We start from the raw sequence: 16,710 nt of genomic DNA, 5'->3' as shown, positions 1-16,710 counted from the left end.
CAAAAAAGAATGTCTCCTCTCAAATTTGGGCCTAAAGGGTAGAACAGCACTATTCTAAACTGCTCCTTTTATACTAAGGAAACTGAGGGAAGACCAAAAAGGTTAAGTGGCTGATAACAGATTTTGCAGTGAGTTGGTAACAGAGCCATTGCTCGGTTCAGGGTGTTCTATCTGTGCCCCATATTCTTTTCTTTTCTTCTAGTCTCTTCCACTATCAGGTGCTTCTGCAATAAGAAATCCTAAAGGAGTTCTCTGAGTCATAAATAAGCATCAATGATAAATAATCACTCTATTGCCAAATCATGATGTCATTTCCCTTACTTTTTTGTTTATAAGTTATTTCCTTTACTATCACAGTGAAATCCCAGCATTTATCTCCAAGCTAGTTTATTACAACCTTCCCAAGCAATCTTCTTATCCCTGCTGATACCTGCAACTTGTGTCAAAAGCTTTCCTTTCCTCTCTGATTGAAATAAAAAACCCTATACCAGAATATCTCCTGTAACTAACTTCATGGGTCTTCTATTTTCTTATGGCCTCACTCACTCACTCACCATTTACCAAGTGCCAAGCACTGTGTTGGGCACCAAGCATACAAATAAGATACTGTCTCTGCCCTCAAAGAGCTTACAGTCTATGATCTGTCTCATAAATGGTCATTATAAAATAACAGAGTTAAGTGCAATGACCGAGAGATGCACAGTGTGTTAGAGAACGGAGGAAAGCACCTCACCCAGCCTAGGAAACCAGGAAGGACTTCCTCTTGGAGATGATCCTACATTAAGCCTTACAGAAGAGGCAGGGGTAGCCAGATAAAGGGGGACACTGCTGCATTCCAAGCAGAGGGGACAGCATGGGTCAAGGCATGGAGAATAGAAACAGTATGTTTTATGTAATTTGGTGTCGCTGGAGCACAGGGTAGGAGGGCACAAAGCTGGAGAGTCCCTCCAGGGGATGAGACCACAGTGCTTTATATGCCACTCTAGCAAGCTCTGAATTTGCCTTATAGACAACATGGAGCCAAGGAAGGGTTTTAAGCTGGAATGTGAAACTGCCAGATTTGTGGTTTAGATAGACATTCTGGCTGGCGATGGATCTGTGGGGACAAAAGAGAGGCATAGAGACCAGTCAGTAGGCTTCTTAGTGGTTCAGATGAGGAGACTCAACATGAACAATGAAAGAGAGATCAAGAGGAGGGGTTGGATTCAAGAAAATGTAGGATATAAAACTGATGTGACTTGGTCATGGAACATAGGGGTGAGGGGGTAAGAGCATTTGAGAGTGACTTCTAAGTTTCTCACATGGTTGACTGGTGGGATGACAGTGCCAACATCAGGAGAGAGAATAAGTAACAAGGACCAGAGATAAAACACTAAGACTGGACCCTAATGTCAACGATGGACTTTGGGTTATAAAGATGCATCAATGCAAGTTCACTGATTGTTAGCAAAGGTACCACTCTGCGGCAGGATGCTGGTAGTGGGGAAGGCTGTGCCTGTGTGGGGTCAGGAGGTAATGGAAACTCTCTATACTTTTTTGCTCAGTTTTGCTGTGAACTTAAAACTGCTCTGAAAAATAAAAGTCTATTAAAAAAAAAAGGGACCAGAGATGTTGGGAAGATGCTGAGTTCAATTTAAGACACTTTGAGCTTCTTTGCCTGTGGGAGACCATTTGGGTGTAAGGCTCAAGTAGACATCTAAGATAGAGTGACAGATATAAAAGTCCTCAGTTTAGAGGTGCTCCTATTAATCTAATTTTTCTTGAAGAATGCAAAAGTTTGTGAGAAAGAGAAAAGGAGGACCTGCATTTCAGGCAAGGAAAAGGCTTGGAGCCAGGGGTGTGCACTTCAGGGCTGTCAGGAGAGCACAAGGTTCTGGATCAGCCCTGGAGAGATCACTGAGGGTTTCAGTTGTCCCACTGCAAGCAGAGCCCTTACAGGTCCCACTTCTTCCTCCTTGTCTTTGGCGTGCAGGTGTGCTCACACTCTGGCTATTCTTGACTGTTGCAAAAACCAGATGGTTAGCATGTTCCTTTAGCCAAGCAGCTGTATGCATCCCATACACCTGCTAAAATATTCCATTTGTTCCTCAGGAGAAAACAGAATGTGACCCAAGTGTGTTCATAGGCTTGCACCGGTGCACTGAAATCTGAAATCCCACAGCACTTTTTGAACAAGGCTATGTGTCAGAATTACCTGTGGAGCCTTTTTTCAAACCCTTCCATCCTGCCCCCGCCCTGCTCTGCCCACCAGTGGATTTTGATGTTGGTGGAAGAGGGTATTATGCTGTGGTAACCCAGGCATGTATATGTTTTCAAAAGCCCCACAGGTGATATGAAAACTACTGCCTTTAGAAATCCAAATCTGCCCTGAATGATGCTTCCCAGGTATTAGCTGATGATGCTAAAAGCTGTTTTCCATAGTCCAAAGGCATCTTTCCAGCAATGGTTGGTGTTTACCCAGTTTTTCTTCACAACACTTACCACCATTTGACATTATATTATGCATCCATTTAGTTGTTTATTAGTTACCCATCTCCCCCACTAGCTTGTAAATGTCATGAAAGAAAGAGTTGATCTGGTTCACTCTTGTATTTCCAACACCTAACAGTGTCTGGAATGACGCAGGCATTCAGTAAATAAGCTTATCATTAAATGAATCCTATTTTACCTGCTAATCAGCTTTGAATGTGATGACTCTCTTTTGACCTTTCAAATATAAACAAAAACCAAACATCAAATTGAAATGTATAAAACTGTGTAGAAGGTACAAAATCTACCTACCTTAGCATAGTCTAATCTTCCTTTCCGTTGAGCCTAAAACAGAAAAGAGGGGGAAATTAATTAGTTCTTTAAAAATCATTTAGTATTTCTATAACTTTTGCTTCTCAAAGAATAAGTCAACTCTCTCCCCCCTCACCTCTCCCCTTCTCTGTCTCTATATATGTATATGGTGAAATATATATATGTTTGTATGTGTATACATATAAATAAAACCCTCAAACGTATTGAAGAGTTGTAGGAACAGTACCACAAGCACACATATACACTCTAGGTTTGACAGTGGCAGACACCATGACCCCTCACCCCTTCATGCTTCAGCACACATCTTGTAAGCATAGGACATCTCATACATGATCACTTTTAAATTAAAAAAACGAATAATAACGCCATATCATCTGACATACAACCCATGTTCAAATTTCTCCCACTGTCCCAAGAATATATTTTATTTTAGCTTTTTTTCTCAAACTAGAATTAATCAAGATTCACACATTGCACTTGGTTTTTATGTCTCTGTTTCGCCTTTTAAATCTAGACTAGCCCCTCCCCGTTTTTTAAGAAATGAAAATAAAAATCATTAACTTTTAAAATAATTGACTTTTTGAGGAGACCAGGGCAGCTGTCGTATAAAAGGTCTCTTTCTGGATTTGTCACATTATTTCTTCATTGTGTCATTTAACTTGTCCCTGTGTGCTTACAAACTGAAAGTTGGGTCTGAAGAAGCTTGTTTAGGTTTAGGTTAAACATTTTTTTTAAAAATTAATTTATTTATCTATTTATTTATTTTTGGCTGTGTTGGGTCTTCGTCTCTGTGCGAGGGCCCTCTCCAGTTGCGGCGAGCGGGGGCCACTCCTCATCGCGGTGCGCGGGCCTCTCCCGCTGCGGAGCACAGGCTCCAGACGCGCAGGCTCAGCAGTTGTGGCTCACGGGCCTAGTTGCTCCGTGGCATGTGGGATCTTCCCAGACCAGGGCTTGAACCCGTGTCCCCTGCATCGGCAGACAGACTCCCAACCACTGCGCCACCAGGGAAGCCCAGGTTAAACATTTTTGGCAAGAATATTTTACATGGAATATTATATACTTCATATTGCATCAATGTGGGAGGCACCAAATGTCAGGCTGTCCTACTCTTAATAATGCTATAAATTTGATCACTTGGTTAAAGTGGTGACTATCAGATGGTTCCACTGTAATGATATATTTCCTTCTCTACAATTAGTAATCTATGGGGTCAAGTTTTCCACTTCCTTTGGCATAATTTTTAATATGTTGTATCATGCCAAAAGACACCCACCTCCATCCCACTGTCACCGGGGATGAGGAGAGGGAAGAAAGCTGGAGGTAGGAGACATCCTGTATGAGGTCAAATTTTATTTTAAATTATTTTTAGTTATTAAAGAACAACTTAAAATGAAAACATATACTCAAAAGTGTTATGTATCAAATATGAACATAATAGAGACAACCAATGTGTTAGTATTTGCTGGTAGGTAAGCTCATTTTTTGTGGACTTCAGAACAAAACTCCTGCCACCTCTGCACAGAGCAAGAGCCCTTCAACTTATGAATAGGTTAGGTCTTGAGACCATTTTGTTCCTGAGTCCAAAATGACACTATACAGATAATAAATGTGGGCAGATTACTTTCATGAGAGAAAATGAGATCTTTATAACATTAGTCCTGACTCTTCTTGCTTCTTTATAATCTTTTAAAAATTTATCCAAAGATGCCTGCATTTTGTTTTTCTTGTATGTATAGCTGTTGGCACTATCACAAATGACTCAGTTAAAAGTGTGACTTGTACACTTTCAATGAAACAAAAGGCCTCTGCAACAAATATACTATAAAAAAGAATTCGTGGTTTTCAATCTGCTCTTCAAAGATGTTTTTGGGATCTAGGAGTTTCAGTGAACTAAGAAAGGTTTAAATTAGTCCTGAGATGCAATATACCAACAGGAATGAGAATCGGTTCTTGCAGGTATTTTAAAACCAGGCTCATTCTTCTCTCTGCTCAGATATTTCATATTTACTTGTTTGTTTGTCTAGGGACATCTTTTCCCAAGATAAAACAGTGTTGGCTACACTGAAATCTCTCTCTCCCCGCACTATAACTTCTGCAGGAGCAGTGTGGAGCCCCTGAGCACGTCTGCATAGTGCACTCATGACCTAGCTACTCACTTTCATATTGTGCAAATATGAACTGGCCTTGATCTCATGAATAATCCATGGCTTGTGACCAAAATTTCAGCAGCAGCATTTCACAATATGCTTAGTCTTTAAGTTCTCAAACTCTCAGCTGTCTCTCGAATTCATTTTAGGTTAAGGGATATCTGACATGGAGGCTGATCCTGTGGTCACCAGCTTTCCACCTTTTCAATTGTTAGTCCTTTCCCTGTCTCTTGCTGATCAGCATGGGTTGCTCAGGCACAGCACTCTTCCAATGATGCACAAACTGGGACGCCTGTGGAATTATTCCTACTGTCAAACAACTCATTCCTGAAACACATCTGCCATTTCCTCACTACTTTCAGTCTTGTTTCTGTTCTAACCACCTCCTCTTCATTCTTGCACTTTCAACGTCCTCACCTTACAGTGTTTAACACAAAGGACATGGTAGAAGTGTTGAAAGTGGTATCTGTTGAAAGTTAGAAAGTTGAGTACCTTTCATATCTTGAGGTTGCAGTGTAAAGTGCAGAGAAACTATAATTTACAATGATGTAGGTGGACTTTTCCTTTTGGACGTATTGAGCCATTTCCCCAATTGTCTCAGAAAAAAAAAAATTCAGTTTTTTCAGGTAGTAACAGTAACTATAATGCTGTTTACAGATAAGGACATATAGAGTAGTCTCATCACATACCTTGTTTATAAACTAATCATCTGAGAGAATTCTATTATTTTGAAGTACTTGTGCTTAATCAGTTACAAGCTATTTTCCTTTTTTAAAAAATTGAAGTATAGTTGATTTACAATATTATTTTAGTTTCAGGTGTACAATATAGTGATTCAATATTTTTACAGAATCACAAGCTATTTTCAAACCTTCTCACTTTATTTTGTATTACTAGCTTGGCCACCCCCTTTCACCCAGTGGAGATATACTTTGCTGGGGATGACAGCAAAGAAACGCCATGTATGTAAATCCCTATTTGTTCAACATCAGCTCTTAAATGTTTTGAAAGCTGAGGCTAGAAGCCTACATAAAATGATAGCACGATTACCACGGCCATTAGCACCTGAACAGGCTGTAACTGTTGATATGCTGCTCACCTGAATGTTCTTTTTATTTTATCACAACAAACATTCCAGTCCTGTGAAACTCTTTCATCCTTGACTGCTTTAGCTTGTACATAAAAGTATCATTTATTTTATAAAACAAAATACTATAAATATTTAGATCTTTATAGGTATATAATATATATTTCCAGCTGCTATGTGAGTTAGTATCTATGTATGCCAGACGCAAGCCTGAAAGTACACACTCTGATATAAAAATTTTTTCACAAAAAGCTTTTAGAGTTTATAAAATACAGCAAATTAGAAACAAATGTAAATGATTTAACCCCCTACATAAGTAATATTTCTCATTGAACATTACCAAATTCTATTTCTTTTTGTGAAAAAGTTAATCTGGGAGGGGCTATAGTTTCTATTTCATCTGATGGTGCTCATTCACTCAGTAATTGTCCATTGTGCACCTACTATGTGTTAGGTATTGCTCAGGCACTGGAGACACAGCCAGGAACAGAACAAATAAAAATCTTCCTCTAGGGGGTTGCATCGTCTTGTTTTCACATACAATCTCCCTCTAGAACTTAAGCTCCATGAGAGTATGGACATGTTCTCTCCTGATCATAACAGTATTCCATGTCTAGATCAGTGCTTGTAGATAGTAGATGGTCAATATCTGGTGAATGAATGAATAAATGGATAAATGCTTTTTCTTAGTAAGTGTTGGTTATGTACTATTTATTCAGGAAACTTACAAAGCAAAGTTCCTATTACTTTCTCCTAGTTCTAAGAAAGCTGGGTGTTTAGATTCAGTCAGTATGCAGTTATTGTGGAGCCACTATCTGGTGCCTTACAAATAATTTTTACTCGTATTGAACAGTACCATATTTTGACTTTATAACTCAACTTCTATTTAGAAGTAGATTGAAGAAGGGAATCTATAGAAAATAAATTCAAAGAATTCGTGAAACTCAAAACAACAAAAGGATAGAACAAAAGAATAGTCTACCAGCCTTCTCACAGATGCAGCGGTTTAGAGTAATTGAGTGCCTCAACCTTGATATCAGTGTATTGAAGAGAAAAGAGCCTGAATGGAGGTCAGGAGACCTCAGATTTCAAATGTACTCCCCCAAGCCTCACGTGGTAAGTAGGCCCTGCTACGGAGGGAAACAGGTAGCCTAAGCTCTTAACTATGACCACTCTAAGAGGCACTGTGACCTCCTAGGAAATGGATATGCTGGGAGCCAGAAAATATGGTTTCTAGCCCATAACAGGTTAATACCTCAAGTAATTTTAAATCTTTACGTGGGTCTTCATTTTCTTATCTGTAAAGTAAGAGTACTGGGTCAGAAAAGGCATCCCCAAATGCTGGGCTGGCTGTATCAGAATCACCTGGGTAGCCTATTAAAAATGCAGATCCTTAATACTCTAGCCCTGAATTCTGAGTCATCTGAGGATCACTGGTGTGGACTATGTCTAACATCCTTTTCAATTTATGCTCTGTATGCATCAGTGTTTATTTCAAAGAGAACAACTATATAAACTCTGTAAGTCTCAAGGAGAATGGAGTGCTGTAACTTTACCCTCTTTTTCTGACATCTGCCACTTACCATGTATATTTCTAGCAGAGCAAGATATTAAAATAACTTTCTCACTGGGCCCCAAAATAGGTTGATATAAAATAAATGCAGACTGTATTTCAATAGCCGGCAGTCCTGAACCTCTTCCTGCCACACTGTTCATCTCCAGAAACCACTGTAAATTCTGCCACACACGGCGATTCCCTGAGGGCTTCATTACTTGGGTCTTTAAAAGGGATTCACTCATCTTTTGCCTCCTGTAGGTGTGCTTCTTGTCAATCCAGGTCATGAGAAAAGAAAGTAATTTTTCCCAGTCTTTAGCAGTTCACAGAGAATGTGTGGTTTGAACCTTGTTTTATCATAAAAAAATGTGAAAATAGACAAGCCAGTGTGCTCATGACATTGAAGGCCTCCTCTGACAGCTACAGTGAGCGCTGTAAAACAATATTCTACACCAAAGCAAACAAAGCCAGTGCTCTGATTGAGAGGATGCACAGAGGGATTAATTCCAAAGGTTTATATACCAGTCTCTGCAGACCAAAGGCAGATAGATTCTCTGTTGGTAAGTAATGGATGTACAATGTGATCTTTTACTTTAAGAAACAAATGCTTTTTTATAAGTCAGGTAACAAAGAAGGATTGGATGACATAAATGAACTGCTTCCAATTTCTAACTACTGTTATCTGGACTTGAAAACTGGATATGGAAAAACCTTTTTCTAAAAGCAGAAAACTAATATTCCACAGTAGGGAGTGCAGAAATTGCTAGAGACTGATCATCTCTTCTTATCATGTTATTCTTCCCCAATGCTACCAGCTATATTTTAGAATAACAATTTAAAAAATAAGATTCTCTTCTTCAACCTTCAAGAAAAACTATCTTTCTTTCCAATTTTTTAGTTGAAAGAACATAATGAACACCCATTTGCCCTCCAACTAGATTAATTAGTTGCTAATATTTTGTCATCTTTGCTTTCTCTCTAGATGATCATTTGCTGACTATATGAGAGTAAATTATAGACATAATAATATCTCCTCCCTAAATATGTCAGCATTTATCTCCTAAGCACAACGGTGTTCTCCTACATAACTACAAACCCATGACCACATCCAACAAGTTTAACATTTACTATAGTATTTAAGATAATGTCTGTATTCAAAATTTCCGGTCCAACCAGTAGCGTCCTTTAGAGCTATGTTTATCCCAATCCAAGATCAAATTAAAAATCACACATTCCCTTTGAATGTCACGGCTTTTTAATCTCTTTTAATCTACAACATTCTCCACACCACCACCTTTTCTTTTATAATATGGCATTTTTTAAAAGAATCCATGTCAGTTGCCCCACAGAATTTCCCTTCTCCTGGACTTGTCTAATTGTTTTCACATGATTAGACTCAGGTTAAAATATTTTTGAAAAGACTCCTACATAGATGATGCTGTACACTTCTCCATTACATCAGGAGTCATACAATATCAGTTGTCTCGTTATTGGTGAGACTAAGTTTGTTCACTTCCTCCCTTTGTCTTCAATAAGTAATCTGTAGGGTGCTTTGAGTCCCTGTGAATATTCAGTTCCCTACTAACCATTCATCTAATTGTTTTAACCAGTTATTCACTAATGATTCTTGTTTGAGTAAAATATTATATTGGTGGCTACAAAAATAATGATATTTAAAAAAAATGATATTTTAAAGGTCTGCCTTGGTATTGGAAGAAATATCATCAATTCCTTTAGAGAAAACAGGTCTTACTGAAAACAAACTCTCTTTGCATTTGCATTGGTATTAAGAGGTTTAGTTAGTTTAGTTTAGTTTAGTATATATATGTAAGTTTAGTATATATATGTAAGATTTGTTGGTGGACAGAGGAAGGGAGAAAGGACACATCCCAGAATTGTTTTGGTATAGTGTATGAGGATTTTAAAAGGTCAAAAATCAGATATCTACTAGATCTGCTAGCCCCCAAGTTGAAGCAGCCAGCTAGCTGAGTTTGGTTTGGGAGGAGAAGCAATCCTTGCTGGGCTCTCCAGTTACGGAGCTGGAAAGGTGTCAGAATATAAAGGAACAGGGCAAGCCTTTTCTTTGCTATCTTGACCATTCTTATCTACTAATAAGAGAGCACAGAAGGCATCTGCAAGGAAGTGAACACCCTTCAGAAATGGACTGTTTGGGTACCTGATTTTACCATCTCCTTCACCAGGGAAAGCTAATTTTTGGAGGCAAATTTCAATCTCCATGGAATTAACTTTCTCGTATTCTCTTCCTTTGGTTTGATGCGAGAAGAGGAAGAAATAGACAGATGCAGAAGGCTATGGTAACCCATTAAAAAAAGGGGAGGGGGCTTTTATTATTTACATGATAAATCTCTCTCTGTTCAGAAGTCCTGTTATCACTTTTTTTTTGAATTTTATTTTATTAATTTTTTTATACAGCAGCTTATTAGTTATCTATTTTATACATATTAGTGTATATATGTCAATCTCAATCTCCCAATTCATCCCACCACCACCACCCTCCCCCGCCACTTTCCCCCCTTGGTGTCCATACATTTGTTCTCTACATCTGTGTCTCTATTTCTGCCCTGCAAACCGGTTCATCTGTACCATTTTTCTAGGTTCCACATATATGCGTTAATATACGATATTTGTATTTCTCTTTCTGAACTTACTTCACTCTGTATGACAGTCTCTAGATCCATCTATGTCTCTACAAATGACCCAATTTTGTTCCTTTTTATGGCTGAGTAATATTCCGTTGTATATACGTATCACATCTTCTTTATCCATTCGTCTGTTGATGGGCATTTAGGTTGCTTCCATGACTTGGCTATTGTAAATAGTGCTGCAATGAACACTGGGGTGCATGTGTCTTTTTGAATTATGGTTTTCTCTGGGTATACGCCCAGTAGTGGGGATTGCTGGGTCATATGGTAATTCTATTTTTAGTTTTTTAAGGAACCTCCATACTGTTCTCCATAGTGGCTGTATCAATTTACATTCCCACCAACAGTGCAAGAGGGTTCCCTTTTCTCCACACCCTCTCCAGCATTTGTTGTTTGTAGCTTTTCTGATGATGCCCATTCTAACTGGTGAGGTGATACCTCATTGTAGTTCTGATTTACATTTCTCTAATAATTAGTGATGTTGAGCAGCTTTTCATGTGCTTCTTGGCCATCTGTATGTCTTCTTTGGAGAAATGTCTATTTAGGTCTTCTACCCACTTTTGGATTGGGTTGTTTGTTTTTTTGATATTGAGCTGCATGAGCTGTTTATATATTTTGAAGATTAATCCTTTGTCCATTGATTCATTTGCAAATATTTTCTCCCATTCTGAGGGTTGTCTTTTCGTCTTGTTTGTAGTTTCCTTTGCTTTGCAAAAGCTTTTAAGTTTCATTAGATCCCATTTATTTTTGTTTTTATTTTCATTACTCTAGGAGGTGGATCAAAAAAGATCTTGCTGTGATTTATGTCAGAGTGTTCTGCCTATGTTTTCCTCTAAGAGTTTTATACTGTCTGGTCTTACATTTAGGTCTCTAATCCATTTTGAGTTTATTTTTGTGTATGGTGTTAGGGAGTGTTCTAATTTCATTCTTTTACATGTAGCTGTCCAGTTTTCCCAGCACCACTTATTGAAGAGGCTGTCTTTTCTCCACTGTATATTCTTGCCTCCTTTATCAAAAATAAGGTGACCAAAGGTGCATGGGTTTATCTCTGGGCTTTCTATCCTGTTCCATTGATGTATATTTCTGTTTTTGTGCCAGTACCATATTGTCTTGATTACTGTAGCTTCGTAGTATAGTCTGAAGTCAGGGAGTCTGATTCCTCCAGCCCCATTTTTTTCCCTCAAGCAAAAGTCTTGTTATCGCTTATAATCCATTTTCCTTACTATGCACTCTTGGAATCCGGAAGAGACGTGAAATATAAAATTACAGTTTGACTAAGAAAAAAAAATCTACCCAGATCTCAGAAAGCCATGAGCAAGGAAATGAGGCTGACAGGAGAACTGAGCTGTTTCCTCCTGTGGCCAGGTCCCAAGGTGATGTCCACCAACCCTGATGGTGTATCTCAAGCCACCATGTCAAAAATCAAACTTATACCAATGTTCCCACTTCACTTCCCTGTTTTTATTTATGGCACAATTCTTTCTGTTATCCAAGTTCAAAATCCTCGTTTTGGCCTCTGACCACCCCTCCCCAGTAGACATCTGCCAGGTTCTCCCTATCATATCAGTTTTCAGGTCCTATATATTTTCTCTCTGAAGTGAATTTTATACCTAATCTCCTTACCTTCCCACTCTCATGGCCAATACTCTGATTAGGACTTTTTCTCTGCACTTATCAACAGATTCCCCACAACCTCTTGACTGATCTCCTTTCCTATAGTATCTCCTTGCTCTTCTGATTCTATATAACGTAGTTAGATATACCTCTCTAAAACACATTTCAAACCCTGACAATACCTGGCTCAGAAAGTTCAATTTCTGCTCCATGACTTCTGAATCAAGTTCATTTTCTACAGACAAACATCCCAAAATCCTTTTTTTTTAATTGAGGTAAAATTCACATAACATAAATGTGAATTTATGTTACTCAGTGACATCTAATACATTCACAATGTTGTGCAACCATCACCACTATCTAGTTCCAGAACATTTTTGTCATGTTGTAACATGTATTAATACTTCATTCCTTTTTATGGCTGGATAATAATCCAGTGCATGGATATACCATATTTTGTTTATCCATTCATCATTTGATGGACACTGGGTCGTTTCCACTTTTTAGCTTTTGTAAATATTGCTATACATGTTTTTGTCTGAACCAAAGTCCTTAAGTATAGTCATTATGTACTATTTTGGCAATTCTTCATCTATCCCTATACTGCCCCATGTTTTTCACCTTCCATCCAAATTATAATACTTCTTTTTTCTTTGAATACACTGCATGCTTGCCCATCTGCAACCCTTTTTCATGGTTTCTGTTGTGTAGGAAGCCCTTATTCCCATCTTTGTTGTCAAGATATTCTTCAAGGACTATCTCAGATATCACTTACTTCACAAACCCTTTCTTGACTTTTCCAACTGGATTCAAACTCTTTTTCCTCTGAGCTGCCCCACTGGCATCAATTACAGTATTCCTTATATTTGTGTGCTTCTCTTAACAAGGCCAAGACAACCGTCAGGCAATTTACTGCTGTATCTCCTACAGTCAAGCACTTTGTTTCCTTAAGTGCTCAGAAAACCTTAAGAAATATTTTAACTTAGGAGATATTTAGAGCCATTTCATAGTCTTTGTGGTCTCATATAGAGTCCTTTCAAATGCCCACACTCTACACCCTCTATGGTAGAGGATGTTGTCAGCATTATTCCTTTTGAAACAACTCAAAATAACTTAAATAATTAGAAAAATATCATGTGGCATTAATGAGGACTCTCTGAATGTGCACTTTCTCTTTTGTTTAAGAATATATATGTGTTATATATGTGCACATCACCCTGGCCTAGAAATTTTTGTTTCACTTTTTGAATAAGAAGTAAAAGTAGGATATCTAGGGACAACTGAGTTATAGTTTAGCACTGGTAATATGTAGTTCACTTAAGGTATTTTATGGATGGTTATGACAGTGTCAGAATGTCACCAGCCTAAGTGACATTTCAGTACTTTCAGAAATAGCCAAGAAAAAAATAATCATAATTCTTATTTCTTCAGGTGACTTATAATGGCAGCAGAAAACTAGAAGGATCATTAAAAATAAAGTTTGCTGACCTGCAATAGCCTCTGGACTCCCTGAGAGAGTCAGAGCTCTGCGGTTCTCTGAAGGATTCTACCTTCTTTTATTAGGAATCAAAATGATAGCTGAGTAATGACTTCACCTCCCTAGGGTGAATCACCCATTCACTATCAGTATTTTTACCTGATCATTATTTTTCAGCAGCTACAAATTTAAATTTAAAATTAAGGTAGGGAGGGATCTGTAGAATTTAGTACGGAGACATTGCTTAACAAATATTTTTAATCTGTTTCTGGTCTGGCCTGGTGCTCTAAACTGCCTCTTACGAAAGTGCATAGTGTATGTACACCTGAGGGTGCAGTGGAAGAGAGCTGTCCGATCTTAAGATTTGGGAAGGATGGGGAAGTTGGAGCGGGTAGCAGGGCCTGATATGAAAAATTCCAGAGGCGCTGTGCTTCTTGGCTTCACAGTGATGTTGAATGGGCGCTAAGGGTATGTGATCCCCTCTTCCCTTCCTTTCCGGTCATTAATTCTCACTCTCCCTAAGCAGGAAATCAAAAGGGTAGATGGGACACAAACCTGTCTATAATTTTACATGTGATAATAACAAATCATAGTTGTCTTCCATCATTGGGAGCAAGACTTTTCTATTTTTAAGTGTCAAAGACAGTATTTAGCTTCTAATAGAGATAAATATTTTCTTATAATGCATCTCTTGCCTAAGAGATTATTTAAAGAAATTTCTTAGATTTATTTGAGAGCTGAAAGGGACCTTAGAAAGGATCTAGTTCAATGCCATCATTTTGCAAAAAAAATAATAAAAAGGATATTAAAGAATGTGACCAAGGTAAACAGATGCTAGCAGAGCCCAAACTAGAATCCAGGTCTTCCAAATCCTGGTCCTCTATGGACCATTTCTGCTATACCAACTTGATTCTTTCTATTTAACAAAACAGGTTGCCACCAGTTTTGTCCCCCGAAGACCACACCACACACACTTTTTGACAAATACTAATTAGATGACTATTCCAAGTAAGTTACTATACAGGACTATTGGTAATTCAAAGGTAAATTCACTATGATCCTTAAGGATCTTACAATAAAATTCAAAACCTGGGAGAAGAAAGGTTTACAAAAATGCAGAGGAGAAAAATATCACAGAAAGTTGGAAAGAGAGCACTAGAACTAATTTCAGGATTAATAAGCAGCCTCCTTGAGATTCAGGATAGAATGTCCCTCTCAAGTGTTATGCAAATTGTGTTCCCTAACTCTGACTAGGTGGTGTTCACAGAAAAAGATCATTATTATAGAGAGCTTTATATAAACATGAATAAAATTTAGAAAATTAAAATAAACTCAAGTAAGGAGTCTTTAATCTGGAAAATGTTGCCCCCTGCATGACAGAAACTGATTTCTTAAATTTCTTATTTGCTTCAGACGAATTCACCTTCTCTTCTTCTGTGACCCTGTTCATGACTCAGACATGTAGATATAAGGAGAAGGGCCCGAAGTCCATGGAGCAAATCACAGCAGTCTGGTGGGGCCTTGAGGTGGGCAATAAACTGCCAGTTCTTCCTGAAGGATGAGGATTTAGAGATGATCACAGGGGACCTAGGTTGGAAGATGTAACCCCATCTGCTCATGGGTGTCATCTTGGCAGAGTTTACTGACCTCTGGACAAGATCTATTTAATTTACTTGAGATAATGCCTAAGGCATAGGCTATTTGGAAAGGATATCCCTTTGAACTGAAAATCAAATTGAAGATAATGATTTGGGAATATTTCACCAGCTGTTTAGGAAATCCTGGACTCTCATGTAGTCTATATTTACAACTTTGCATGCCTGCAAAGACACTAAGAGTTAAATATGTTCCTTTTCTGTGAAACTTCTTTAAAATTCATATCTATGCTGCTCATATATATATATATATATACACACACACACACACACACACATATATATATATATATATATATATATATGTATATATGTGAATAGCCAACGGAGACTTGATAGCTTTCATTTAACATACTTAGCTGGATCTTTTCAACCAAAATGTATATCTGCAATGTATTCTAATGTAACCCAATTAGAGTTACTAACACCATCTGTATATACATTTTTGGTTCAGCTGTCAAAAAACACACAAATACAACGCTCGTAATACAATATTCAATAGTGGTGTAATATTTTATTGTACTATACTTCATTTAACTTTTTTCTATTGAATTGAAAATTCAATTCAAATTTTTCAATTTCAAATTTCAAATTCAATTTCAAATTTCAAATTCAAATTTCAAAATTTTCAATTTTCTTCCTTTTACAATTAGTATTTTACTACATAAATCTTTGCCCACATCTCTGATATTTTTCTTGGGATACATTACTAGAAGTGCAATTACCACAGCAAAGTATATAAACTTTTAAACCAAAGGTTTAAAAATATATATATATGTATAGTATTTAAAGAGTCTAATAACACAAGACTTCTAACAAAATATCCTAGCACTCTCCAGACTTTGTCTGTCTCATTTCCCTCTCTTTAGCTGTTTCTTCTGTTTATCTTCAAATACTGTTTTCTTGATTTTTAAATTTTAAGACATTATCTATTGATCCTATGATAAAAGGAATAATTACATTTCTTACATGACCAAAAACATTCCTTTCCTCTACCCTCTCCCCAGTGATTATACTTTTTGGTTTAAATCAGTATTTGGTATTTACATTTTTATGCTATATAAATATTATCCTCTAAGCCATGTAAAGTATTATGATTACATTTTCTTTCTTATACATTAAAAATTTATCCACTACAGCTAAGAACTGCCTCATTTTATATCATATGTTTAATGTGGCTGTTTAAAAAAGTGGGTCCCAAATTCTTTGAAATTGTTCCCAGTGATAGGTGAGGTATACAACCCCTCCCCTTGATTCTGGGTGGGCTTGTGACAATTTTGATAGGAGATCATGAAAATGGCAGGTGATTTCAGAGGCTGGTCATAAAAGAAGATGCAGTCTCTGCCTTGTTTGCTGGAAGGAACACTTGTGTTTGGAGTTCTGAGTTGGCAAGAAAGAAGTCTGACTACTCTGAGGCTGCCATGCTGTGAGGAAGCCAAGCCAAGTGGAGGAGCCATGTGTGAGTACTCTGGTTGGTAAGAAGCCTGGCTTTCTTGACAGCCCAGCCTAGGTGCCAGGTGTGAGTGGAGACTCCAGATGATTCCAGTCCCCAGCATCACTGAATCACCTCTAGCCTCTGGGTCTTTCCAGGTGAGGCCCCAGACATCATGGAGCAGTCATCCCTTCTGTGCATTGTCCAAATTCCTGACCCACAGAATCCATGAACATAATAAAATGGTTATTTTAAGCAGCTAAGTTTTGGGGTAATTT

At 37.8% G+C, this 16,710-nt stretch overlaps 1 protein-coding gene across 6 annotated transcripts in view; it reads right to left on the bottom strand.

The window, feature by feature from the left end:
• Positions 1–16,710, bottom strand: part of PDSS2 (decaprenyl diphosphate synthase subunit 2) — a 264,539-nt gene that overhangs the window by 32,492 nt on the left and 215,337 nt on the right. For all 6 annotated transcript variants that reach the window (XM_061207024.1, XM_061207027.1, XM_061207022.1 and 3 more), the window contains one exon: positions 2,782–2,814. In XM_061207024.1, the coding sequence (XP_061063007.1) occupies positions 2,782–2,814 (33 nt within the window). The remainder of the gene's footprint in view (positions 1–2,781; positions 2,815–16,710) is intronic.

This window comes from Eubalaena glacialis, chromosome 12, assembly GCF_028564815.1.
Source record: "Eubalaena glacialis isolate mEubGla1 chromosome 12, mEubGla1.1.hap2.+ XY, whole genome shotgun sequence".
Lineage (NCBI taxonomy): Eukaryota > Metazoa > Chordata > Mammalia > Artiodactyla > Balaenidae > Eubalaena > Eubalaena glacialis.
Note: the sequence above shows the minus strand (reverse complement) of the source record. Positions and strands in the feature narration are given on the sequence as shown.